Source organism: Heterodontus francisci, chromosome 6 (assembly GCF_036365525.1).
Source record: "Heterodontus francisci isolate sHetFra1 chromosome 6, sHetFra1.hap1, whole genome shotgun sequence".
NCBI lineage: Eukaryota > Metazoa > Chordata > Chondrichthyes > Heterodontiformes > Heterodontidae > Heterodontus > Heterodontus francisci.
Window position 1 is genome coordinate 126,037,544 of NC_090376.1, and position 24,807 is coordinate 126,062,350.

The 24,807-nt window shown below is 42.0% G+C and overlaps 1 protein-coding gene across 2 annotated transcripts in view; it reads right to left on the bottom strand.

Moving 5' to 3' along the window:
* The window catches only part of LOC137371529 (protocadherin-9), a 727,312-nt gene that overhangs the window by 284,913 nt on the left and 417,592 nt on the right, over positions 1-24,807 (bottom strand). The window contains exon 2 of one of the 2 annotated variants that reach the window (XM_068034277.1): positions 386-461. In XM_068034277.1, the coding sequence (XP_067890378.1) occupies positions 386-461 (76 nt within the window). Of the gene's footprint in view, positions 1-385; positions 588-24,807 lie in introns of both variants that reach the window. The other variant, XM_068034276.1, reaches the window with a different exon arrangement.

Here is a 24,807-nt window from a genome sequence, read left to right on the forward strand (position 1 = left end):
ATCGCATGGTTTCTGACAACAAGATGGCGTGGGTCATCAACTCTGGAGAAAAGCAAGCATTCTCCAGTTTTTTTTTGTTCGAGGAAGCATTTCACCTTCTTTCAGGTTTGGCTGTAAAACAGCAAGCACCCCTGCCTTTATGCTGCACAGAAGCGGAAGTTCAAGAATATTGCATTGCAGCATAAAACCTGCAGCAGCTCCACACTTTGCTATTGAAGACATTCAAAGCCAAAAACAGAAGCAGGAAGGTGCTAGGAATCCAAAGTGTTGAACTTGTCACCTGTAGCAGGGATTGTGTCAGGTCTGAAAATCAATTTGGCATGAAGCAAGATATGTTTCAAAATTACAACAGCCACATTTGGAAAGGAAAAAGGTGGTCACTTACTAGAATTTGGGTCAGAGTTGCCATCGGCCTCGGTCCTCTTGTCTGGGGAAGCCTGCTCGTAGAACTCGTCCTGCGGCTGAACCAGAGGGAGAGGGTGTGAGATCATCGTGCCACCATTTACTGGTTCATGGTCTCCTAAACCACTATCACTGCAGCTTTCCTGGGAGCCGTCGGGCAGATGAAATGTAACGCGGCGCTGAGACTAGAAAGAAGGGCAAAGAACATGGAAGTTAATGCTCTTCTTTGCTTCTCCTCCCCCACCGCAACTTTCGGACAAATTATTGTGGGTTTTTCAGTCACCCGCTACACACCCCACCCAAAATTACAGAGTAACTTGCTGCCAATTCTTTCCACAACAACCACAAGAACATAAGGCATAGGAGCAGCAGTAGACAATAGGGCCCATTGAGCCTGCTCTGCCATTCAATACAATCATGGCTGATCTTAGTCTTCAATTCCACTTTCCTGCCCGCTCCCCATATCCCTTGATTCCCTGAGAGACCAAAAATCTGTCTATCCCAGCCTGAAATGTATTCAACGATGGAGCATCCACAACCCAAAGATTCACGACCCTTTGAGTGAAGTAATTTCTCCTCATCTCAGTTTTAAATGATTGGCCCCTTATCCTGAGACTGCGCCCCCATGTTTTAGATTCCCCGACCAGCAGAAACACTCTGTTACTGTTTAACCTATCCAGCCCCTTCAGAATCTTCTTTGTTTCAATGAGATAACCTCTTATTCCTCTAACCTCCAGAGAGTATAGGCCAATTTACTCAACCTCTCTTCACAGGACAACCCCTTATCCCAGGGACCAATTTCGTAAACCTTTGCTATACCACCTCCAATGCAAGTATATCCATTCTTAAATGTGGAGACCAAAATTGTAGACAGTACTCCAAATGTGGTCTCACCAAAACCCTGTACAATTGTAGCAAGACTTTTTTTTCCTGTACTCCAATCCCCTTCCAACAAAGGCCAACATGCCATTTGCCTTCCTAATTGCTTGCTGTACCTGCATGCTAACTTTCTGTGTTCTTTGTACAAGCATACCCAAGCCCCTTTGAACATCAACACTTACAAGTTTTACACTTTAAAAAAATCCTGCTTTCTATTCTTATGACGATAGTGAATAACTTCACACTTTCCTACATTATACTTCAATTACCATCTTGTTGCCCACTCACTTAAGCTGTCTATATCTCTCTGCAGCCTCTCTGTGTCCTCCCCACAACTTACCTTTCCATCTAGCTTTGTATCATCAGCAAACTTAGATGCATTACTCTCTGTCTCTTCATCTAAGTCATTAATATATATTATAAACAGCAGAGGCCCCAGCACTGATCCTTGCAGCACTCCACTATTCATTGCCTGCCAATTCAAAAATGCCCCATCTATGCCCACTTTTTGCTGGTTGTCCCTTAACCATCTGCTATCCATGCTAATATATTACACCCAATTCCATGAGCCCTTATCTTGCCTATTAAACTTTTGTGTGGCATCTAATCGAATGCCTTTTAGAAATCCAGGTATACGACATCTACTGGTTTCCCTTTATCTACCCTACTAGTTATATCCTCAAAAACTAATAAATTTGTCAAACAGGATTTCCCTTTAGTTAAACCATGTTGACTTGTTCTAATCATACTGTGCTTTTCTGAGTGCATTGTTAAGACTTCCTTAATAGTAGATTCCAGCATTTAGCCAATGATTGATGTTAGGCTAACTAGCTGGCAGTTCACTCTTTTCTGTCTCCCTCCTTTCTTGAAAAGCAGTGTAGCATTTTCAGACTTCCAATTTGACAGGACTGTTCCTGAATCTAAGGAATTTTGGAAAATCATAGCTAGCGCATCCATTATCTCTTTTAGAACCCTAGGGTGTAGGCCATCAGGTCCCAGGGATTTGTCGGATTTTCGTCCCTTAAATTTCCCCAATATTTTTTCTCTGCTGATATTAATTTCCTTAACTTCCTTACTCTTTTTAGCCCCTAGGTTACTGACTATTTCTGGTATGAAACTTGTGCCCTCTGCTGTTAAGACAAGACACAAAATTTTGTTCAATGCCTCTGCCATTTCCTCATTCCCCATGATAATTTCTCCTGTTTCTGCTTCTAAGGGATCAGCATTTACTTTAGCTACTCTCTTTTTTATGTACCTATAAATGCTCTTACAATCTGTTTTTATATCACTGGCTAGTTTGCTCTCATAATCCATTTTTTCTTTTTTTAATCAATTTTTTCGCGGCCATTTGCTGGTTTCTAAAACACTCCCAATCCTCAGACTTGCTACTCTCTTTTGCAACATTGTAAGCCTCTTCTTTATATCTCATGCTATCTTTAACTTCCTGAGTGAGCCACGGATGGATCTTTCTTGCTGAGCTTTTGTTTTTGAATGGAATGTATTTTTTGTTGAACATTTTGAATTGTTTCTTTAAAGGTTTCCCACTGTTCATTTACCGTCATACCTTTTAGTGTATTTACCCAATTTACCTTAGCCAGTTCGCCCCTCATACCCATGTAATTGACTTTGCTTAAGATTCTTCTTCGTGATTGGAGTATATCACTTCAAATTTAACATGGAATTCAATGGTATTAAGATCACTGTTTCCCAGTCGATCTTTTACTATGACATTACTAATTCATTACACAATACTAGATCTAAAATAGCTTTATCTCTAGTCGGTTCCACAATGTATTGCTCCAAGAAACTGTCCCAAAAACATTCTACAAACTCATCTTCTAGACCACTCTTGCCAATTTAATTGTCCCAGTCTATATGAAGATTAAAGTCCCCCACAATTATTACAAGCAACCATGCCAGATGGAAAAAAATTACCAAAAGCACAATTTCATATTCAAATATTTCATTATATATATTGCTCTTATTGATACAGTTTCACTAAAGTGCTTTCTGTAGTGATGCAACAGCAACTTGCATTTATACAGCCCCTGGAATCCATTAAAGCATTCCAAGGCACTTAAATGCACAATGTAAAATGTGCCTGATATTCAGCTAATGTCAGAGGAAACATGTCCATTTCCCCACAGATCAGACCTGCAGATGTTATATGATGGCACAAAAATAACCCTGTTAGTTGTTGAGGGTTGGCAGATACCTGCCTATAGATCACATCAACAACAATAACAACTTGCATTTATATAGCACCTTTAATATAGTAAAATGTCCCAAGGCACTTCACAAGAGTGTTATCAAAGAAAATTTGACACTTAGCTCCAAAAGGAGATATTAGGATTGATGGCAAAAATCTTGGTCAAGAGGTGGTGTTAAGGAGTGTCTTACATGCAAACATATGAATTAGGAGCAGAAGTAGGCCATTCGGCCCCTTGAGCCTGCTCCGCCATTCAATAAGATCATGGCTGAATCTGTTTGTGTTTTGAATTCCACACTCCCATCTACCCCCGATAACCTTTGATTCCCTTGCCTAACAAGAATCTATCTACCTCCACCTTAAAAATATTCAATGGCCCCTTAAAGGAAGAAAGTGAGGTAGAGATGTGGAGAGGTTTAGGGAGGGAACTCTGGATGGGCTGTGTCTTTTATTTGAGCTATTGGTATTCTGGGTTTGCATGGAAAAGCCCTGTATGAATGTTTTATTTTAACATAGATAGAGCCAATTTACTTGTAGGAAATTCAATAAACAGAAGCCTGATAAAACAGCAAGGAGTTGAAGGCCAGCACTAAAGCTGTGCCATGCATGTCATTCATCCAAAATGACTGCTTCAATCTAAAAATCATTTATTATTGTCCTGAAGCCACATGAGGAGGATGACTGAGTCTCAAACATGGCGCTAGAGAATTTGTACATCACTGATGAAAATGTATACTGCAGAGTTTTCCACTACCATTTAAATGTGTGCAATTCCTTGGGATAGAACGGAGAGAGAAAGCAAGAACTTTTCTCTTTCGCTTTTTTATCTCACTGAAGCACGTCCATTAGAACAGCAGTGCATAACTGTTAAAGTATCAACAAAAGTGTCTGAGTGTGTACAATGCAGAAACCGTGACAGGGAGGAGAGTCCTTTCTAACAATTAACAAGTTGGATATTTAATTTGAAAATTTAACATCGATGGGTTTTTGGAAGTTCCATTGCCTGAGGCAGCACACAATGAGTAACTAGGTGAAGTGTGATTAAAATGGTTGAAAATAGATTTATCACAAAAAATAAGCATCTTAATCAGCGCTGGCTGACAATGCCCTTTACAGAATCACAGAAAGAGAATCATCGAATGGTTACAGCATAGAAGGAGGCCATTCGACCCACCATATTCGTGCCAGCTCTCTGCAACAGTAGCTTAGCTATAGTCCCACTAACCTGCCCTTCCCCTGTAGCCCCGCAATTTTTTTTCTCTCTTCAACTAATTATCCAATGCCCTTTTGAAAGCCACGATTGAATCTGCCTCCACCACACTCTCAGGCAGTGCCTTCTGGATCCTAACCACTCGCTGTGTAAAAAAGTTTTCCCTCATGTCAACATTGGTTCTTTTGCCATGCACCTTAAATTGATGCCCTCTGGTTCTTGACCTTAATTTAGATCTAAATTATACAGTAACCATAATGGTAGTTGGAGTCACTTACTTCAACTTTGATCAAACTCTACTTCCTGTTCCATTCCCTACATTATAGAACTATAATTCTCCCTTGTGTGCTGCCTCGGGCATGGCGTACTCTTCTTTACTTTGAAGTATTCTCAACAACCTTCTTTCCAAACTCAGTTATCACTGTCATTATAATAAGTTAGTGAACAAGAGGAAATTGTCGGAGTGAGCCCTACGTGACCTGGGTTCCCTCCAGGCTGAATCATTTTTATATATCACCTGGCTCTATGAGGGCCTGTGTCACTTTTACATTCGACAAAACAACAGCAGGCCGTTCAGCAGTGGTCACGGTATCACTTCTTCCACACTCAATTCAACAATCAAATCACATATGGAACCTTTACCTGAATGGAAAAAAAATGCAATGTTGTTTGAGTTTAAAACCGTGGGCTCCCGGTGCCTTACAAGCTTAAAGCTACATTGTCTGGGCAATGATAGGTCACTGCTGGCCCATTGAGCCATTGTGTCTTTTTCACTGAGGAATGAGACACACGTCAGGAACTTGGAAGTTCAACTACTGCATGTGGAAATAGATTACAAGTATCTTAGCAAGTAAAACATCAGTGTTGAACTCTGTGTTTCCCTTACATTGCTTTATTTTAACCTAATCTTAGCTTCACCATGATCTTTGTGTATAGTTCAGAAGTAGTGCTGGTACTTTTAATAGACCAGCTGAGGTGGATACATTGCTTGGAATGGAATTTCTTGGGGATTCCTAGGTCAAAGTGAGCAAAGACTACCTGATGCAATGGTAGATCCAATTTATTCCACGGATTTCCAGCAAAGTTTTATAATTTCATTTTCAGTTTTGTAAAGTGAAGGTGGTGGCTTTAATAATGCATTTGATTCACTGTGTTCGAGACAGTAACGGAGTAATGAAAGCTATAATGCATCTCATTGTTGCGCCATGTTGGAAAGTAGCTCTCACCTTTAGTTTTAAAGACTGAAAACACAAACTGCTGCTTCTCTATCTATCTTCAATTTTATTATTTTCAAAGGAAGAGATTCAGAAAACAAAAATCCATTCTTCAGGCCTCCAGGCTCTAACTGTTCTGAACACCCCAGAAAGGAATGTGCAGTGGGTTCTGATAAAAGCAACATTCTTTGCTAAATAGCAGTTTGCTTCTTTTTCTGCAGCAGCCTATGTAACCCAAATGGAATTCTTTCAGGCAGCACAGCACTGATAAACAATTGATTTACTCTGGCAGGCTGGAAATGCCTGATTCTAAAACCCGATGCTGTGTTCCACACTCTTGGTGGGGGGGGGGGGGGGGGGGGACATAAAATGTAAGCTTTATGTCCTTTATCATGAATGAAAAACAGAACCATTTAACCTCTTGAGTACTGCAGCTCCTTGAAGATGTGAGTGTTTTCTGCTTGATAGCAGATAATAAGAGGGCGAATTTCTGGCAGAGGTTCTGCCATACATCTGCCATAACTCTGGTGGAAGAGCCACGAAACTCCCAGAAAAAAAATGGTACGGCAGACGATAGGGCAAATCTCCTTGGAAATTCAGCCACTCGCTGTTTATAAATTCTGATCTTTGTGTGTGCTGCTGCTGGGTGTGTGCTGGTAAAACCAGAATCATGCTGTGATGCATGTATTCGCCCCTGAGGTCAAATAGTTTGTTTGCCCATTGTAGAATGGTAGACAGTGGTGTTCCCCAAGGGTCGGTGCTGGGACCACTGCTTTTTTTGTTATAAATAAATGATTTGCATCTTGGAATACAGAGTAGAATCTCAAAATTTGCCAATGATGCCAAACTTGGAGGAATGGCAAACAGTGAGGATGATATGGACTGCCTGCAACAGACTTAGATGGGCTAGCAGAATGTGCAGACAAGTGACAGATGGAATTTAATACAGACAAGTCTGAAGTGATGCATTTTGGCAGAAGGGATAGGGAGAGGCAACATAGACTAAATGGCACAGTTCTAAAGAGTGTGCAGGAACAGAGGGACCTGGGGGTGCAGGTGCATAGATCTTTGAAGGTGGCAGGACATATTGAGAAAGTGGTCAGTAAAGCGTATGGGACCTTGGGTTTCATAAATAGAGGCACTGAGTACAAAAGCAGGGAAGTCATGCCGAACCTTTACAAAGCTCTGGTTAGGCCCCAACTATAGTGTTGCACCCAGTTCTGGTCACCACACTTCAGGAAGGATGTGAGGGTCCTTGAGAGGGTGCAGAGGAGACTTACCAGAATGGTTCCAGGGATGGGGGATTTTAATTACAAGGTTGTTATAAAAACTGGAGTTGTTCTCCCTGGTGCAAAGGAGAATGAGGGGAGATTTGATAGAGGTGTACAAGATTATGACAGGCTTAGATATGTTAGACAAGGAAACACCATTCCCTTTAACTGATGTTACAAGGACTAGGGGATACAGATTGGAGCTTTTGGGCAAGAGATGCAGGGGGAATGTGAGGAAGAACTTTTTACACAGCGAGTGGTAATGACCTGAAACCCGCTGCCCACGAGCGTGGTGGAAGTGGAGACAGTGAGTTCAAAAGGAAATTGGATGAGCACTTGAAGGAAATAAACTTGCAGGGCAATGGGGATCGAGCGGGGGAGTGGGACTGACTGGATTGCTCCGTGGAGAGCCAGCATGGACTTGATGCGCCATAAGGCCTCCTCTATGCCATAAATGATTTTATGATTCCATGACTTTAGCAACCGCCTAGACTCACATATGATGAAAGATGACTTGGCTAAGGTACTGGAGCCCTCTGAAACTGTACTTCAGCTCTATTCATTTTCGTCAGGGGCGAGAAAAGAAAGAACTTGCACTTCAATAGCACCTTTCATTACAGCTAGTCAAGTACTTTTGAAGTGTAGCCATTGTTGTAACATAGGGAAACGCAGCAGCCAATTTGCATTCTGTAATTCTGACATAAGCTCATTGACCTGAAATGTTAATTCTTTGTCTCTCCATAGATGTTGCCTCACCTGCTGAGTGTTTACCACCATTTTTCTATTTTTCCTTTGGCTTTCCAGCATCCACAATATTGTGCTTTTATTTCCAAAAGGGTGAAGGTTGTATAAACTATGTGCCATTTATTTAGATTTTCATTTTGGTTCAGGCTTTGACCAGGTTGCAATGTTCGAATGCTATGATTGGACTGATGCAACATTGCCTCATTTGTAGCATTTTCAAAGCTAACCGCTCTCCAAATAAACTCCTAAAAAGATGCTGTTTAATATTTCAATCGTTTCATTTTGACTGATGTCAATCAGCAAATTAGCAGGCATCGCAAGCTGCCTAGCAGTAAAAGGCAGATATTTTCCTCTCCACTAAGTGTACGAGTGGGTTGCACATGCTGGTAATGGAGTTTGGCAATGGAGACCATCAGTAAACAGACCTGCCAGCATTTCACGGGCATTTTATTTTTCTTGACAACAGGGTATAAAAAGATTCTATCCCATGCCTCAATTCAGGATGAGTTACAACACCTATAGATTTAGCACGGTACATCACAGTCTTCTCTCCATTATGTCTCGATCCAATCTCACTCGCGCATTCATGTCACCATGAAATTACTCTGTGCACGTGAATGTTTAACATAACCGTATGCACTTTCTTAACAGATTTATTCTAAAAGGGTTAATGCTTCTTTTGAAGTAGCAGGCTAAGAATGCTTTACGTATAAATTTGTTAATCTTCACACGGAATGATTTCTAAGCTTGTGAACTATATTACGTTATCCTCTAATACTCCTCCCTACTGAACGTGCAAAGACTACGTTACAATTATTGACTCTTGATGAGTATTATTATGCACCAACTGCAAAAATTGATCTTCTTGTCTCCACCACCCAGTGGTGTTTGGAGCTGACAAAATTTTAAAAACAAATTGCAGCGATGATGGATTGAAACTGCCCGCTTCCGCTTTACAGGAGACAGATTTGGGAGCAAAGCACTGGCAAAACAGGAATACCAGGTAATAAAATTATTCAGTTACAATAAGACAGCCACCCTGATGTTGTGCCTTACATGGTATAATATCGTTATTATTCTGAAACAATGATTTGTAAATTCTGCGGGGTTCTCCTGATCAGCCGTTGTATCTTCAGCAGGAGACTGGCAAACACGCAGAGAAAGGGTATAAAAAGTGTTCAGCTGTTTATGTTGCAACTCTGGCGTATCTGCTCATCTTCTATTGGAGTTATGACAGTACCACTACAGAACTTCAGGAACATTGCATCCGAAAAATCAACAGCAGCAAGGAGCTAATAATATTTTTAAAGTCTTATATGTAGTGCACTCTATAGTATCCTCCTGCCACAGTTTGCCTGTTACACTCTGCTGATAACACCCCGACTGTTGTAGAGCCCTGTGCCCTCAGATTCATCATCAGCATTGCCATGGGAGAGCTGATAGTATACATTATTTGGAAAGAGCTTTAAACATTTCAGCTTGTGCAAGAGTATCCACTATGGAATGCAGACTGTGAGCTGGATTTTGGTCAGGAGGTGGGGCTCCCAGCACCAGGCCAAAAAAGGCAGGGGGAGCCCCGCTTCTGCATTTTTTCAGTCACTTGGAGCCATCCTCCAGTGTTTTGCTGTCAAAGTTTAAGGATGCGGGATTCCCGTCACTTAATAGGGACAAGGATTCCACCGTTAAGAGCTGCTGGCCAATCACAGGGCCGGCAGCTCAGCAGTATTGGCAGTGCCACCGGGAGTGCAGAGGCCTCGGACCTAGGCCCAGGACTGGAAATCCGAAGAGGAAGAGGTAGGTGAGGTGGAAGCGCTGGGGCCAGTCCAGAAGATCCCGGCGAGGCGGGGTGGGGGCTTGGGCATTCAGTCCAGGGTGAGGAGGGTCCTGCGGAGTACAGTTCTTCCCAATGGGGATCCTCCGTAGGCCACAAATTGGTCACAAAGGAGGGACACCCCCCCACCGCCCTGCAAGCCCGTAGAGACAGCGCTTTGTTTTCCAAAGCTTCGTCCCTGCATAGTGGAGGCCACTCCTCCACTGCTGGTAAGATCCCAGTGGCGGCAGGAAGAGGCCCTTATTTGGCCTCTGGGTGTGAAGGTTGTCATCAGCCTATTCCGCCCCCAGGAAAATCAGAACCGGGATTCCTGGTGTCAGGTTCTTTGGTGGGTGATTCTGCCCCGATTCTCCGTCCCCCCCCGCCACGAAACCTGCCATCGGGATGAGAACAAAATCCGGCCCTCTATGTGTAGCGTAAACCCAACACCCTAGTCCTGTATATGCCCGTCAATCACATTTTAATATGGCAGTGTCAAACACAGACTGGCATGGTTCCTGAAGGATGCTTTGATTTATCTTCAAGCCAGCCCTGTGATGGAAATGACCGCACTAACATTCATATCCCACTAGTCGTCATGACAGCCCTATTCAGTTCTCAGACACCGACTGATTTCAAACCAATCAATACTTTTTATACAAGCCTAACGTTGTTTGATAAAGTTCCTGCCTCCAAACCATAGGTACTAAACTCTAACTGGTAATTATTTGCATTCAGGTCATATTCATTGATGGTGACGAACACTTATAATCAACATTGTCATTTAACACCAAGGCTGTCAGATCCCAGGAATCAAACCTATTCCTCTGTATAGTAACAGCAAAATCAGCATTACCTTCAACACAGCATACCAAGTAGCTTCAATCTGATTAACAGGTTGATTAGATCTGTTTTCTTCTGTTCCTTAATGACAGCAAAGGACAGTGTGACTATAACCTTATTCCCCTGTTGAGTCTTTCCCATTCGTAAACCTAAGAAAATATATTCCTATTTTCTATAAATCCAGTTAACATTCTGAAGTATCTATTTTTTGCATCAACCTTTATTGTGAGTAACATGCTAATGATTGATTGCAATAATACATATATAACTTTGCTTCAGAAGATGGCAGTGAAAATCCCTCCTGAAAACACCAATAAATCACTTTATAAGTGAATTTATACACCTCTCCCCCACAAACATAATGCCCCCAACAACTGATCTTTCCTTTTCATAAAAGCATTAACCTTCTCATATTCTTGATAACAATGCTATGGTGTAGTGCACTCCAATCCACTGTTCTACCATCCCTAATGCTGAAATAATAATCTTCCACACTCCCCTGGATTGCCCTGAACATCTGAAAATTCTTTGTAAAATCATTTTTTTCCCACACACATTAATCTCAAGTGCATTCTTTCACGAGGCTTTTGACTGCAAAAGGTTTGATTTCTGAGGGGCACTTATACACTGTTTCACTGTTATAACTTCACATGGTTAGTCAGAAATCCAAGGAAAACAATCACAGGATAGCTTTGGATGAAGGAGGCCCTTTGACCATTGGTTTTTCCAGTACATGGACCCACATCTCGAGCTTTAGGGACATATTTTCACATATATCATAGATTTTTTTTTCCCACAACTTCATGAATAATAACGTGCTAAATAAAAAGAGATGTCACTTTTGTGCGAAACCAAATTCAGGGATATCAACTTGTTGCTCTGAATTCAACATGCACTGTTTGGGAGAGGGGAAGATAATAAAAATCTTTAGCCCAGAGTTTGCAGGAGTGGGGCCTTTAGTGGTGTGCCCAGTTTGTAAATCTTTTACTGTACCTTTCAAACACAAATAGTGTTTTCACTCCAAGTTGCTGGAAGTGGGACAGTAATGAGGGCAACACGACATCTCGGACTTGGTTGAACTATGAGACCAACAGTCCATCTTCTGAACCAATGAGATTTAACTCACCATTGAAATTCATTGAAAGACATGAAGTTCCTGTATTTGGGAAACAGATACAAATTATACTCACCACAGAAAATGCTGTCCATTTCAATCGAAGTACTCTGACAATGTGATAATTGTTAATTACTACCAGATAACCTCTCTGACATTGAAAATTAACTATTACAAATGTGGAGTCTCACTCATTCAGGTTTTGATTGTTGGAGATCTTAAAAATGGAAAATTTTAAATCAAAAGCATTTATTTTTACTTCTCCTTCCTGCCTTTTTTTCTCTCTCAATGCAATCTTCCTTTAGCTCTCTTTATTTTCTTTCTGTATTTGATTTCACATTGAATTTGCCCACTTTAATTGACACTTCCGTCTTCGTCCTTATGCTATTACTTGCACAATCCTTCAATCTGATTGGTTAAAGAGATATGCAGTTGCTTGCCCTGTTCACTTGGGTCCTAGATACCCGGTTTCCCCTCATTGCAATGCTATCAGCTTGATCTTTCAGCAACTTGTCACGCAAACATTTTAAAAGCCTACATGTGTAAGGGCAAGTCTATCTAACGTCAGACATCGGGGCCGGAATTTGTTCCCAGGCCGACGTCAGGTTCTATGGCCGGAGAATCGGAGTGGCGGTGGCCACCACGGAACCCGATGTCGGGATTGCCGGGCTTGATTTTCTCGGCGGCAAGAAGCTCCTTGGTGACCCCTCTGCCGCTCTGTGTCAGGACTCTGCTTTCCATATGCTAATTAGTTGTTTACATTAATTTATATGTAACCCACAGCAATCTTACCTTCAGTTCCTGATCGTGATGTGTGGCACTCACGCGCCTTCACTTTCCCGTCTAGGGAAAGCTGACACCACCAAGGTGGGGAAGGGGTCAACTCTGCATTTTGTTGAACTGTCTGCAGGGCTGGCAGCCTTTTAAAAATGGTGCCAGCACCTGCTTCTGCATCAGGTGATGCCGTGAACGGTGCTGCCCCAGCCACGTGATAGGGTGGTGGAGGGTGCCGCCACCATCAATATGTCAAGTGGCCACCCGTTGTGTAATCGTGGCGGCACAGATCCCCTGAGGGATGGCCGCCATGTTCCGCTCCCAGCAGTGGACTACAAAATCCAGACAGTTTCTATTCCTATTCGCTCCCTATTTCTCCTGAAGATATTGACTCTTACTGTGCTATATTCTGTAGGGACTGACAGTCCTCTGGTACTTAGCCTAAATGGACATTCTTCACATATGAACCATCATTGTGTTAGCAGTCCATTTGACTGTGAAAGGATTCAAATCCAAGAGTGATCCTCTTCTCACTCAAAATCAACAGACATGCACTTCTTAGCAAGAGTTACTGGATAGGGATCAGAAGCAGGAACTTGGAATTATCTTTTCCACATTCTAGCCTCGGCACTGGGGCCAATTAACAACCCTAGTAGATACTCCCAGGTAAGATCAGCTGACTGAGGACTCAACAGGAATTGAAACTGAAACCAGCCGCCTTAATGCTGCAGCACAAGACCATGATGGGCATTTTTCGACCAAATCATCGAGGGAGCTTCACCAACATCCTGCTTACCAAATGTGCTGAAAGTGAATTCATTTTCAAAGAGTCTTTTATTTTCTGTAGTTGATACAAAAACTTGTCGTTGTCTCCTGTGAATCATGGAGTTATAAACTAGAATTACATAGAATTTTACAGCACAGAAACCGACCATTCAGCCCAAGTGGTCTGTGCCGGTACAATATAGTATGTATCACAGTATATTTTCACGCTCACTAAGGGAACAGTGATGAAATATGAAATGAACTGGAGGAATTATGAAAGAAGTCAACCTTTGAACTGAAATACAAAAGGACACATTTATGCCACAGACAAAATGGAGTAGATGTCAGGTGACCCCCTCCCTCCTGTACTGTCAATAAACACGTTTTCCTGTTGAAGACAAAACCCATTATCCATGTCTGAATTAGCTTTGGGGAAAATACATTGAAATGGAAAAACAGCCCATTCCATGCAAACAACTCCTATCTGCAGGAATGGAACTAACAAAGACTTTTGCCAACAGACTGACTCTAAAGCCAACACCAAAATCATAGGTGTGAAGGAACATCTATTTATCAAAATGGACCACATTCAGATGCCATCAGGTAACAATGGTTCCCATATCCTGGAACATTGTATGACTCACCCCAGGGGAGAGAGCCCTTAGTCACCTGAATGACACCCCAACCTGGCAAGTTTCTACCTTAAAAGGTATCGCTCTGGAGAGAGAGAGAGAGGCGGAACAGTCAAAGAGCAGCAAGATGTCTTTTCTAGCCAGAACAGCTGTGAGACAGTTCCAGCTAAGCAGGAGCCCTGCAGATAACATCTTTTAACTACTGCAACAGAGAAATTGCCAGGTGACTTTGGAATTCCCCCGTCAGTGAAAGTGAACCAGGATTTTCACCATCAAATATGGGTTGAGGCTTAACCACAAGGAGCCTGCGACACTTCATCCTTTACAAGACAAAGAACATTCAGGTCTGCACTGCTGAAAGATTTCCTCCCGAAAATCTTCTAAAGGTTTTTTTTTTAAAGCGACAAAGTCTTTTACAACAATTGGACTCAAAATTGCATGTTATGCTATACTCTCTATCTTTTCCTGTGTGTGTGGATGTGTGAGTGAATGCATGAGTGGGTGGAGTCGCGAACATTTTTCGGTTATTGTGTAAAAATAAATATTTATCTTTCTTTTTTAACCATGAGAAAACCTGTCATTTGCCTGTTTATTTGACCCTTAAAACACTCGGGGACTAAAACACTATTTTTATTGTAGTCAGTTGAGAGATGAAAAGTGGAAGTCACCCAAATCACTTCCGACCTGTCCGTAACAATATATACTTCAATATAGCATATAACATAGTCTCTATAGAACTGCAACACTCCAGGAGATTTGTTAATAACTAGATAATATTTGCCACTTGGTATCTTGTTTCTCTCTACTTTCTATTCTGGTGTGGATGGGTTAAAGAGGGTTGCATTTATAGAAAAAAAGTTCTGATCTTTCCACCCAACCTCATCCAGCTCTATCAGCAGATTCCTCTATTATTTTCTCCTTCATATACTTATCTTGCTTCCCCTTCAATGCTATTCGCCTCAACTATCCCATGTGGTAGGGAGTTCCACAGGCTAACCATCTCTGGGTAAAGAAGTTTCTCCTGAATTCCCTATTGGATTGATCTTACATTTATGGCTCCTTGATAACTTATTTTACATGCAAATGATCTGAAACACAATAAAGGGTTACGATCTCTGTTTACCTTTCTTGTACTTCATACAATTAAAGCCAATATGTAGCCAGAAAATTGTGTTGATCATATTGCATATTTTAAAAAAATCAGCGACTGAAGAGAAATACCAAGGCCGTGAGTACAGCAAACCACCATGACAGAAAAAGTGTGGGAGAGAAAATAAGATCAATTATGAATTGGTGGTTAAGTGCTACCAAATTTCAATGTCTTGTCCCAAACATGTGCAATCTCAAAACAGAATTGGTTACTCAAAAGGTAGAAATGCCTCTCACTGATAATAAAATAATTGGGCTCCCACTATCATTAAAATACTGGATGGAGAAATGTCATACAGGCATGGAGCATTCAACTGCTCATATCAGTTATTCTAGCCACAGAATTTCAATGATAAATTCTTGAGGCATTGATATGTCAGGAAAGAGTAGAGATACAGCCTTGAAAGGAGGCTACTTGCAGAGGTACATAAGAAATCAAACAGAATGGAAAAGGCAAATCTCTAAAATAACTCCAAAATAAAACTTGAGAAAATGTTAAAAGACGGGGGTTCAAATTAGTAAAAGGAAATTTTGGATCTGGTATCAGGAAATTCTTCACGCCAGGAATGATCAACAATGGAACGAAATAAGTTAGGATAGAATGACATTAACATTGGACTTAGCGTAGGAGGTGAAAACCCTGGAAGTTTAGTTTAGTTTAGAGATACAACACTGAAACAGACCCTTCGGCCCACCGAGTCTGTGCCAACCATCAACCACCCATTTTATACTAATCCTACACTAATTCCACATTACTATCACACCCCCACCTGTCTCTATATTTCCCTACCACCTACCTATACTAGGGGCAATTTATAAAGGCCAATTAACCTATCAACCAGCAAGTCTTTGGCATGTGGGAGGAAACCGGAGCACCCGGAGGAAACCCACGCAGACACAGGGAGAACTTGCAAACTCCACACAGGCAGTCCCCAGAATTGAACCCGGTTCGCTGCAGCTGTGAGGCTGCGGTGCTAACCACTGCGCCACTGTGCCACCCACGAATTCAGAAACAATTTGATTACGCATATGTGTGTGTGTGTGTGTGTGTGTGTGTGTGTGTGTGTGTGTGTGTGTGTGTGTGTGTGTGTGTGTGTAAGTAAGTAAGTAAGTAAGTAAGTAAGCTGTAGGGATTTTCTCAAGGTTAAAATGAGTCAAAAGTTCTTCCTTACACACAATTCTTTTGTGATCTTGTGCAGATCTACAGTTTTAAAACAGACTCTAAAGCCACAAGGGTAGATTTTACGAATTTATACTCACAGCATAGATTTTTGCAGAAGCCCGTTAAGGAATTTGGGTGTAGATGTCAGTGAGGCAGTGAAGCAGGAATTTTTATCAACTAATTTTGATGCATTGGGAGTGTAAATACATAGAACCTATCCTATGAATAAAGTGCTCATGTAAACAAGCAAAATGGATATATACATGGCAAACTCAGAAACGTTGCCCGAAGACTACAGGACTTTAATGTCACCTATGGTATGCTGATAGGGTGAGATGAAGTAGGGTGGGAGGAGGTTTATGTTGAGCATAAACACTGACATGGATCATTTGGGCCGAATGACCGGTTTCTGTGCTCTAAAATTGTATGTAATTCTATGTAATCCAACTCTATAATGTCAAGAATTTTAGTGCACTTACACTATCCAAGGGATAGATAAGTATGTGTTTTTAACAGCCTTATTCTTTTTCACACAAAAACCTGTTGGTTACACCCTAAAGGAAGCACACTTTGAAAATGAAACAGGGACAGTCTCCTCACATCTAACTTTCTTTCCAACACTCCACATCTCACAAGCCAAGCAACTCAGTGAGCTACAATAAGAAGTCCCAGACTATTTCAGGTGCACATCCACTTTGTGTCATCACATGTATTCTTCTAACCTTTTTACTGCTTCGCTCAGTATGACCTTGAAATGACTACTGGTGATATTGCTACATAGATATTTGACAAGCTCATATCTAATTCCTCTTCGCCCTGGACACGTTAACACATGGAAATAAACAGACTAACGCCTCTGTTGGAATAGTGAAAATAGGAATCTGATGCAAGCACATTAAGTGTTCGTACATTAAAATTGTTCATAGTAATTTCCAGCCTTGGAAACTTTGGAATAGCATTACATCTGGTTAGTGTCAAGTCAACTCTAAATAAACTCTGCAAATTACAGACAGTTACGTTACAATTCTGATAGAACTGCTGTTGCAGGCATCTGCTTTAAGCACATTTCACTCACAGGAGGTGACACAGGTGTGAAATATTATTACTGGAAGATTTTCACATGCCTGATTTTCACATTTTTCAAACATTGATGGTTGACTTTAACTTCCTGTTAAGGCTCAGTGCTTCCACCTCCTGTTGGTCAAACTCTCATTTGGAATGTTTGTCAATGTTGGGATAAACTAACCTTGGTCTCTTGTTCCTAGACCTATTGAGCTGCTAAAACAGTGGGGATGGGGGTGGGTAGCTCATCTTATCTGTGCCTGCATTTTGAAAGAGAAAATCTCGAATTTTCTGTTGTAAAAACAGAACAAACTGAATACAATAAAACATTGCACATGCTGTGCATGAACAGTGCATTTTGACTCTTAGCCATATATTCTTTTTATGTTTCCTCCACTTATTTTAAAGGCATTTTTAAAATGTATGAAGAGATGCCTAGCAGTGGGAGGGAGGCATCAGCCATGTCACTTGGCAGCTGTGAATTCAGCTGCGGCACACGCCAGCATCCACACTAGCAGGAGCTAAATCATCAAGAAATAAAATGCAATGAGCAATATGAGGTTTATGTAAACTGGTGTTAATGTGCTATGTTTATAGCAGCTAACAGGATCTGAATTACCGTGTTTTTCTTTCTCGTGATTTAGATTCTATTTGCCACAATAAACATTGTATGAGCAATGGAAAAGCGGCTCGCCAACATGAATGCAGGACTTGGCAAAGCTGAAACAGCTTTCAATAAATGGAGTATTGATGCCATGCCCTTGGCAGGTGTGGCCATTCCAAACTGCAAAACCTAATATCACAGAGAAGATCCGAGTTTCTAAATTAATTTTCTCTGGTTTAAGGATCTACCTGCTAACAGCAATACAAAAGGAACAATATTTCATGAGTCATATCTGCTGCTGGCAATTTACAAAAGAAAATACACATACTAGTTGATCTCCTGTTGCATTGCTCACAGAAACGTAGAAAATAGGAGCAGGAGTAGGCCATTCAGCCCTTCAAGCCTGCACTGCCTTTCAGTACGATCATGGTTGATCATCCAAACTCAGTGCCCTGTTCCTGCTTTCTCCCCGTATCCCTTGATTCTTCTAGCCCTAAGAGCTATATCTAACTCTTTCTTGAATATATTTAATGATTTGGCCTCACTGCTTTCTGTGGTAGAGAATTCCATAGGTTCACCACTCTCTGGGTGAAGAAATCCCTCCTCATCTCAGTCCTAAATGGTTTACTCCTTATCTTAGATTGTGACCCCTCGTCCTGCACTCTCCCACCATCAGGAACATCCTTCCAGTATCTAGTCTGTCCAGTCCTGTTAGAATTTTGTAGGTTTCTATGAGATCCCCTCTCATTCTTCTAAACTCTAGCAAATACAAGCCTAATCGACCCAATCGCTCTTCATACATCAGTCCGGCCAACCCAGGAATCAGTCTGGTAAATCTTTGTTGCACTCCCTCCAAAGCAAGAACATCCTTCCTCAGATAAGGAGACCAAAACTGCACACAATACTCCAGATGTGGTTTCACCAAGGTCTTGTATAATTGCAGCAAGGCATCCTTGCTCCTATACTCGAAACCTGTCGCTATGAAGGCCAACATACCATTTGCCTTCTTAACTGCCTGCTGCACCTGCATACTTACTTTCAGTGACTGGTGCACAAAGACACCCAGGTCTCGCTGCACCTCCCCTTTTCCCAATATATCGCCGTTCAGATAATAATCTGCCTCTCTGCTTTTTGCCACCAAGGTGGATAACCTCACATTTATCCACATTATACTGCATCTGCCATGTATTTGCCCACTCACTCAACCTGTCCAAATCACACTGGAGCTTCTCTGCAACTTTCTCACAGCTCCCACTCCCATCCAGCTTTGTGTCATCTGCAAACTTGGATATATTACATTTAATTCCCTCATCTATATTATTGATATATATTGTGAATAGCTGGAGTCCTAGCACTGATCCCTGCGGTACCCCATTAGTCACTACCTGCCACTCGGAAAAAGACCCGTTTATTCCTACTCTTTTTTTCCTGTCTGCCAACCAGTTCTCTATCCATGTCAGTACCTTACCCCCAATCCCATGTGCTTAATTTTGCACGCTTATCTCTTATGTGGGACCCTATCGAAAGCCTTCTGAAAGTCCAAATACACCACATCCACTGGTTTTCCCTTATCTATTCTACTAGTTACATCCTCAAAAAATTCCAGTAGATTTGTCAAGCATGATTTCCTTTTCGTAAATCCATGTTGACTGTGTCCGATCATGTAATTTCCAAGAGCTCTACTATTACATCTTTTATAATGGATTCTAACATTTTCCCCACTACTGATGTCAGGCTAACTGGTCGAGAATTCCCTGTTTTCTCTTTGCCTCATTTTTTAAAATAGTGGGGTTACATTAGCTACCCTCCAATCTGTTGGAACTGTTCCAGAGTCTACAGAATTTTGAAAAATGACCAGCAATGCATCTACTGTTTCAAGGGCCACTTCCTTAAGTACTCTGGAATGTAGATTATCAGGCCCTGGGGATTTATCGGCCTTCAATCCCATCAATTTCCCTAACACCATTTCCCTACTAATACTGATTTCATACAGTTCCTCCTTCTCACTAGACCCTATGTTCCCCAACATTTCTGGGAGGTAATTTGTGTCCTCCTGTGTGAAGACAGAACCAAAGTATGTACTTAGCTGGTCAGCCATTTCTTTATTCCCCATAATAAATTCCCCTGCAAGGCACCCACATTTGTCTTCACTAATCTTTTTCTCTTCACATATCTGGAGAAGATGTTACGGTCAGTTTTTATGTTCTCTGCAAGCTTACTCTCATACTCTATTTTCCCCTTCTTAATCAATCCCTTTGTCCTCCTTTGTTGAATTCTAAACTGCTCCCAATCCTCAGGTTTGCTGCTTGTTCTGGCCATTTTATATTTCTCATCCTTGGATCTAATACTATCCCTAATTTCTTTTGTAAGCCATGATTGAGTCACCCTCCCTGTTTTATTTTTGTGCCAGACAGGAATGAGTAATTGTTGTAATTCATCCATGTGCTCTTTAAATGCTAGCCATTGTCTATCCACTGCCAACCCTTTAAGTAACATTCCCCAATCTATCATAGCAAACTCACGCCTCATACCTTCATAGTTTCCTTTATTTAGATTCAGGACCCTAGTCTCGGAATCAACTCTCTCATTCTCCATCTTAATGAAGAATTCTATCATGTTATGGTCGCTCTTCCCCAAGGGACCCCGCACAACAAGAACGTTATCTAATCCTTTCTCATTACACCATACCCAGTCTAGGATGACCTGTTCTCTAGTTGGTTCCTCAACGTATTGGTCCAAAAAACTTCACGTACGGACTTCAGGAATTCCTCTTCTACAGTATTATTGCTAATTTGGTTTGCCCAATCTATATGTGGATTAAAATCATCCATTATTACAGTTGCACTCTTACTGCATGTGTCTCTAATTTCCAGTTTAATGCCATCCTCTACATCACCACTGCTGTTTGGGCGTCGATATACAACTCCCACCAATGTTTTCTGCCCCTTGGTGTTTCTTAGCTCCACCCATACAGATTCCACATCAGGATTCTCTGAGCTAATATCCTTCCTCACTATTGTATTGATTTCTCCTTTTACTAATAACGTTACTCCATCTCCTTTCCCTTTTTTGCCTGTCCTTCCTAAATATTGAATACCCCTGGATGTTCATTTCCCATCCTTGGTCACCCTGCAGCCATGTCTCCGTAATCACAACTATATCGTATCCATTTACATCTATTTGCGTGATTAATTCACCTACCTTATTGCGAATACTCTGCGCATTGAAACACAATGCCTTTCGGCTTGTCTTTTTAACATTCTTAGTCATCTTAGCATTATTTCACACTATGGCCCCATTTGTTTCTTGCCCTTGATTTCTATGCCTTCCACTTTTGCCTTTTTGTTTCCTGTCTTTCGTTTCTATCCTTGTTTCCTCCTCCTCAGTCTCCCCGCTCAGGTTCCCATCCCCCTGCCATTCTAGTTTAAATCCTTCACAACAGCACTAGCAAACGCCCCTGCGAGGACATCAGTTCTGGTCCTGCCTGGGTGTAACCTGTCCCGCTTGTACATGCCCCACCTTCCCCAGAACCGGTCCCGATGTCCCAGGCATCTAAATCTCTCCCTCCTGCACCATTTCTCCAGCTACGCATTCATCCAGTCTATTCTCCTGTTCCTATACTCACTACCACGTGGCACAGGAAGTAATCCTGAGATTACTACCTTTGAGATCCTGCTTTTTAATTTAACTCCTAACTCCTTAAATTCATCTTGCAGGACCTCATCCCTTTTTCTACCTATGTCGTTGATACCGACATGTACCATGAACACTGATGTTCACCCTCCCACTTCAGAATGTCCTGCAGCCGCTCCGAGACATCCTTGACCCTAGCAGCAGGGAGGCAACATACCATCCTGGAGTCTCGTTTGTGGCCACAGAAACGCCTGTCTGTTCCCCTTACAATTGAATCTCCTATCACTATGGCTCTCCCAATCTTTTCATCCCCCTGCTGTGCAGCAGAGTCCATGGTGACATGAACTTGGCCGTTGCTGCTTTCCCCTGGGAGTCCATCCCCCCCCCCAACAGTATCCAAAGCGGTATATCTGTTTGAGAGGGGGATGGCCACAGGGGACTCCTGCATTACCTGCCTGCACCTACTACTCCGTCTGGTGGTCACCCATCCCTTTTCTGCCTGTGCAGCCATTACTTGCGGTGTGACCACCTCACTAAACATGCTATCCACGACATCCTCAGCATCACGGATGCTCCACAGTGAATCTAGGCGCAGCTCCAGCTCCGTAATGCGGGTAGCCAGTAGCTGCAGATGGATACACTTCTTGCACACATGGTCGTCAGGGACACTGGAAGCATCCCTGATTTCCCACATAGCGCAGGAGGAGCAGATCACAGGGCTGAGCTCTCCTGCCATGACTTACCTTTAGATTAATTAGTTACTCCCTTTAATTAAAAATACTAATTACAGTAGGGGCCTTGTTCTACTCCAAACACTACCCACTTCAATCTAAAGTTCTTAATAAATTACACTAATTTAAAAAACACACTTTGATACTACTCACCTTATCACTTGAGGTTTTTTTTTCAAAATAAAAACTTTCCCCTTCTTTTTAAGCTATTTAAATACACTAACAGCTGTTACTTACCTAACCAATCAGCTTGCAGATTTCCCGTGATGTCACTATGTTTTTTTTTCATCTTTCGAATCTCAGCGCGCGGAGACACAAAGAGAGGGAGAGAGAGCCTGCCGCCGCTCCTGTCTCCAGGTAAGTAAGGGCCTCGAGCCCCCCGCTCTCTTTTTCAGGTCCTGCTCAGGATGCGATTCCTCCCAGGTCTGCCTGCTGCCGCTCCGGTCTCCAGGTAAGTAAGGGCCTCGAGCAATTTAAGGTCAGAAACAAGGTCATGAGGTTTATCTGCTTGTCTGACCTGTCCCATTAAGACCTAAGTGCCTGAGCTATGGAAGTTAGCTTGGCTCAATTGATTGCACTCTTAGAATCATAGAATCAAAGAAAGTTTACGGCACAGAAAGAGGCCACTTGGCACTGAGTCAGAAGGTTGTGGAATCAAATCCCACTTGAGCACAATGTTGGCCAGGGGCTGCAAGAAATACAGAATCTGTTACAAACTGCTGGGATTGTTTGACCTGTAGTAACCTGGAGCTCGGACACTGGCCTGTGTTGGTAAAAACCAGTTTGAACTAATTACTTTATGGGACAAGACAAAGAACAGGACACAGGAAAAGGGCCTTATTTGGACACGGTGTGATAATGGGGTCTTTGGGCCTGGGCCAATTAAGAGAAGCTGTGAACGAGGTGATCAAGCTTAAGCCAACCGGAAAGACACAGCTCAGATTTGTAGAGATAAGCAACAGGATAAGAAAAGAGCTTTTTGGGCATAGAGCCAGCGAAAACTCTGGAGATCAACCATCGTGGAAGCGGAAGATCCTGCGTGAGCGACGCGGCGGCGACGTAGAAGAGAGAGAGAGAGAACGGAACGACTGGCCAGCGTTAACTCTCCCTTTTTCGGGTAATATCCTTTGTATTCTGTGACTAGGACAGGGAAGGGTCAGAGGAACCTAGTGGATGTGCTTATGAATTCTAGCTAGTTTTGTTATTAACTGTATAACTCAGGGGAGTTGTATGTTTTTGTCTAACTAAGTGTATAAGCCTTATTCTTACATTGTACAACAACGTGAATAAAGTAAATTGATAGTTAAAGAAAGGACTGAGTTCCCCCTCTTTGTACTAAGCCAGTAACTGTAGCTGTGGACAAGGGAGAGTTGACTCCGCTCCACGGTTAACAACAAAAACATCTAGGCTGACACTCTAGTGCAGCGCTAAGGAAGTGCTGCATTGTCACAGGTAACATCTTTTGGCTGCGATGTTAAACCGAGACCCTGTCTGCCCTCATAGGTGGATGTAAAAGATCCCATGGCACTATTTTGAAGAAGAGCAGGGGAGTTGCCCGAGTGTACCAGCCATTATCACATTGCTGTTTGTGAAAGCTTGCTGAGTTCTCGACATTATAACAGTGACTAGACTTCAAAAGTACTTCATCTTGAGGATGTGAAATGTGCTATATAAATGCAAGTCTTTTTGAAGTGATATAAACTGGAAAATGTAAACTGCTGAGGTCAGTCAAGAGGAAACTGTAAATTGCTTGCAAGTGTTGAACACTTGTTCAATGACCATTTCTCTTTAGTGATTCTTTCGATACGTAGCTGTGCTTCTTGTAATAGACTGTGGAAGTTACAGCAGCACCTCTGGAGCAAGCAAGAATAATAGACAAACTTGTATTATTGTTTTTTTTTTAAAGAGGTAACAATGCCATTGTCCGGAAGAAGTAAGATGACCAGGTGTTATCAAGACAAAGAATGATCGATCTGCATGTATACCTTTCACCATCTCAGAGAATCCCAAAGCACCTTACAGCCAAACAAGTACTTTTGAAATGGGGTCACTGTTGTAATGTAGGAGTCGTGGCAACCAAGTTGTGCACAACAATGTCAGAATGATCAGATTATCTATCGTCAAGAGTTGATTGAGGGATAAATATTGGCCAGGACACTGAGGAAGAAGGGACAAATGCTCCAGCTCTTTTTGTCTGTTTTTTTTCAAGAACCAGAGGACACCCATATAAGGTGGTTGTCAAAAGAACCAAAAGTGACTGGAGGAAAAACCTTTTTATGCAGTGTGTAGTTAGGATTTGGAATGCATTGCCTGAGAGTGTGGTGGAGGCAGATTCAATTGAGGATTTCAATGGGAAATTGGTTAATTATCTGAAGACAAAAAAATTGCAGGCCGAAGAGGAGGAGGAGTGGGACTAGGTGAGTTGCTCTTGCAGACAGCCGGCACGGACATGACAGGCCAAATGGCCTCCTTCTGTGCTGTAACCATTCTAAGATTCTATTCTATGATTCATCGAGATAATGCCATGGGATAACGTATACATCAAATTAATCACACTTGTGCCTTTGTGTACAAGTCAGAGTCTTGCGATGCTGCTTTC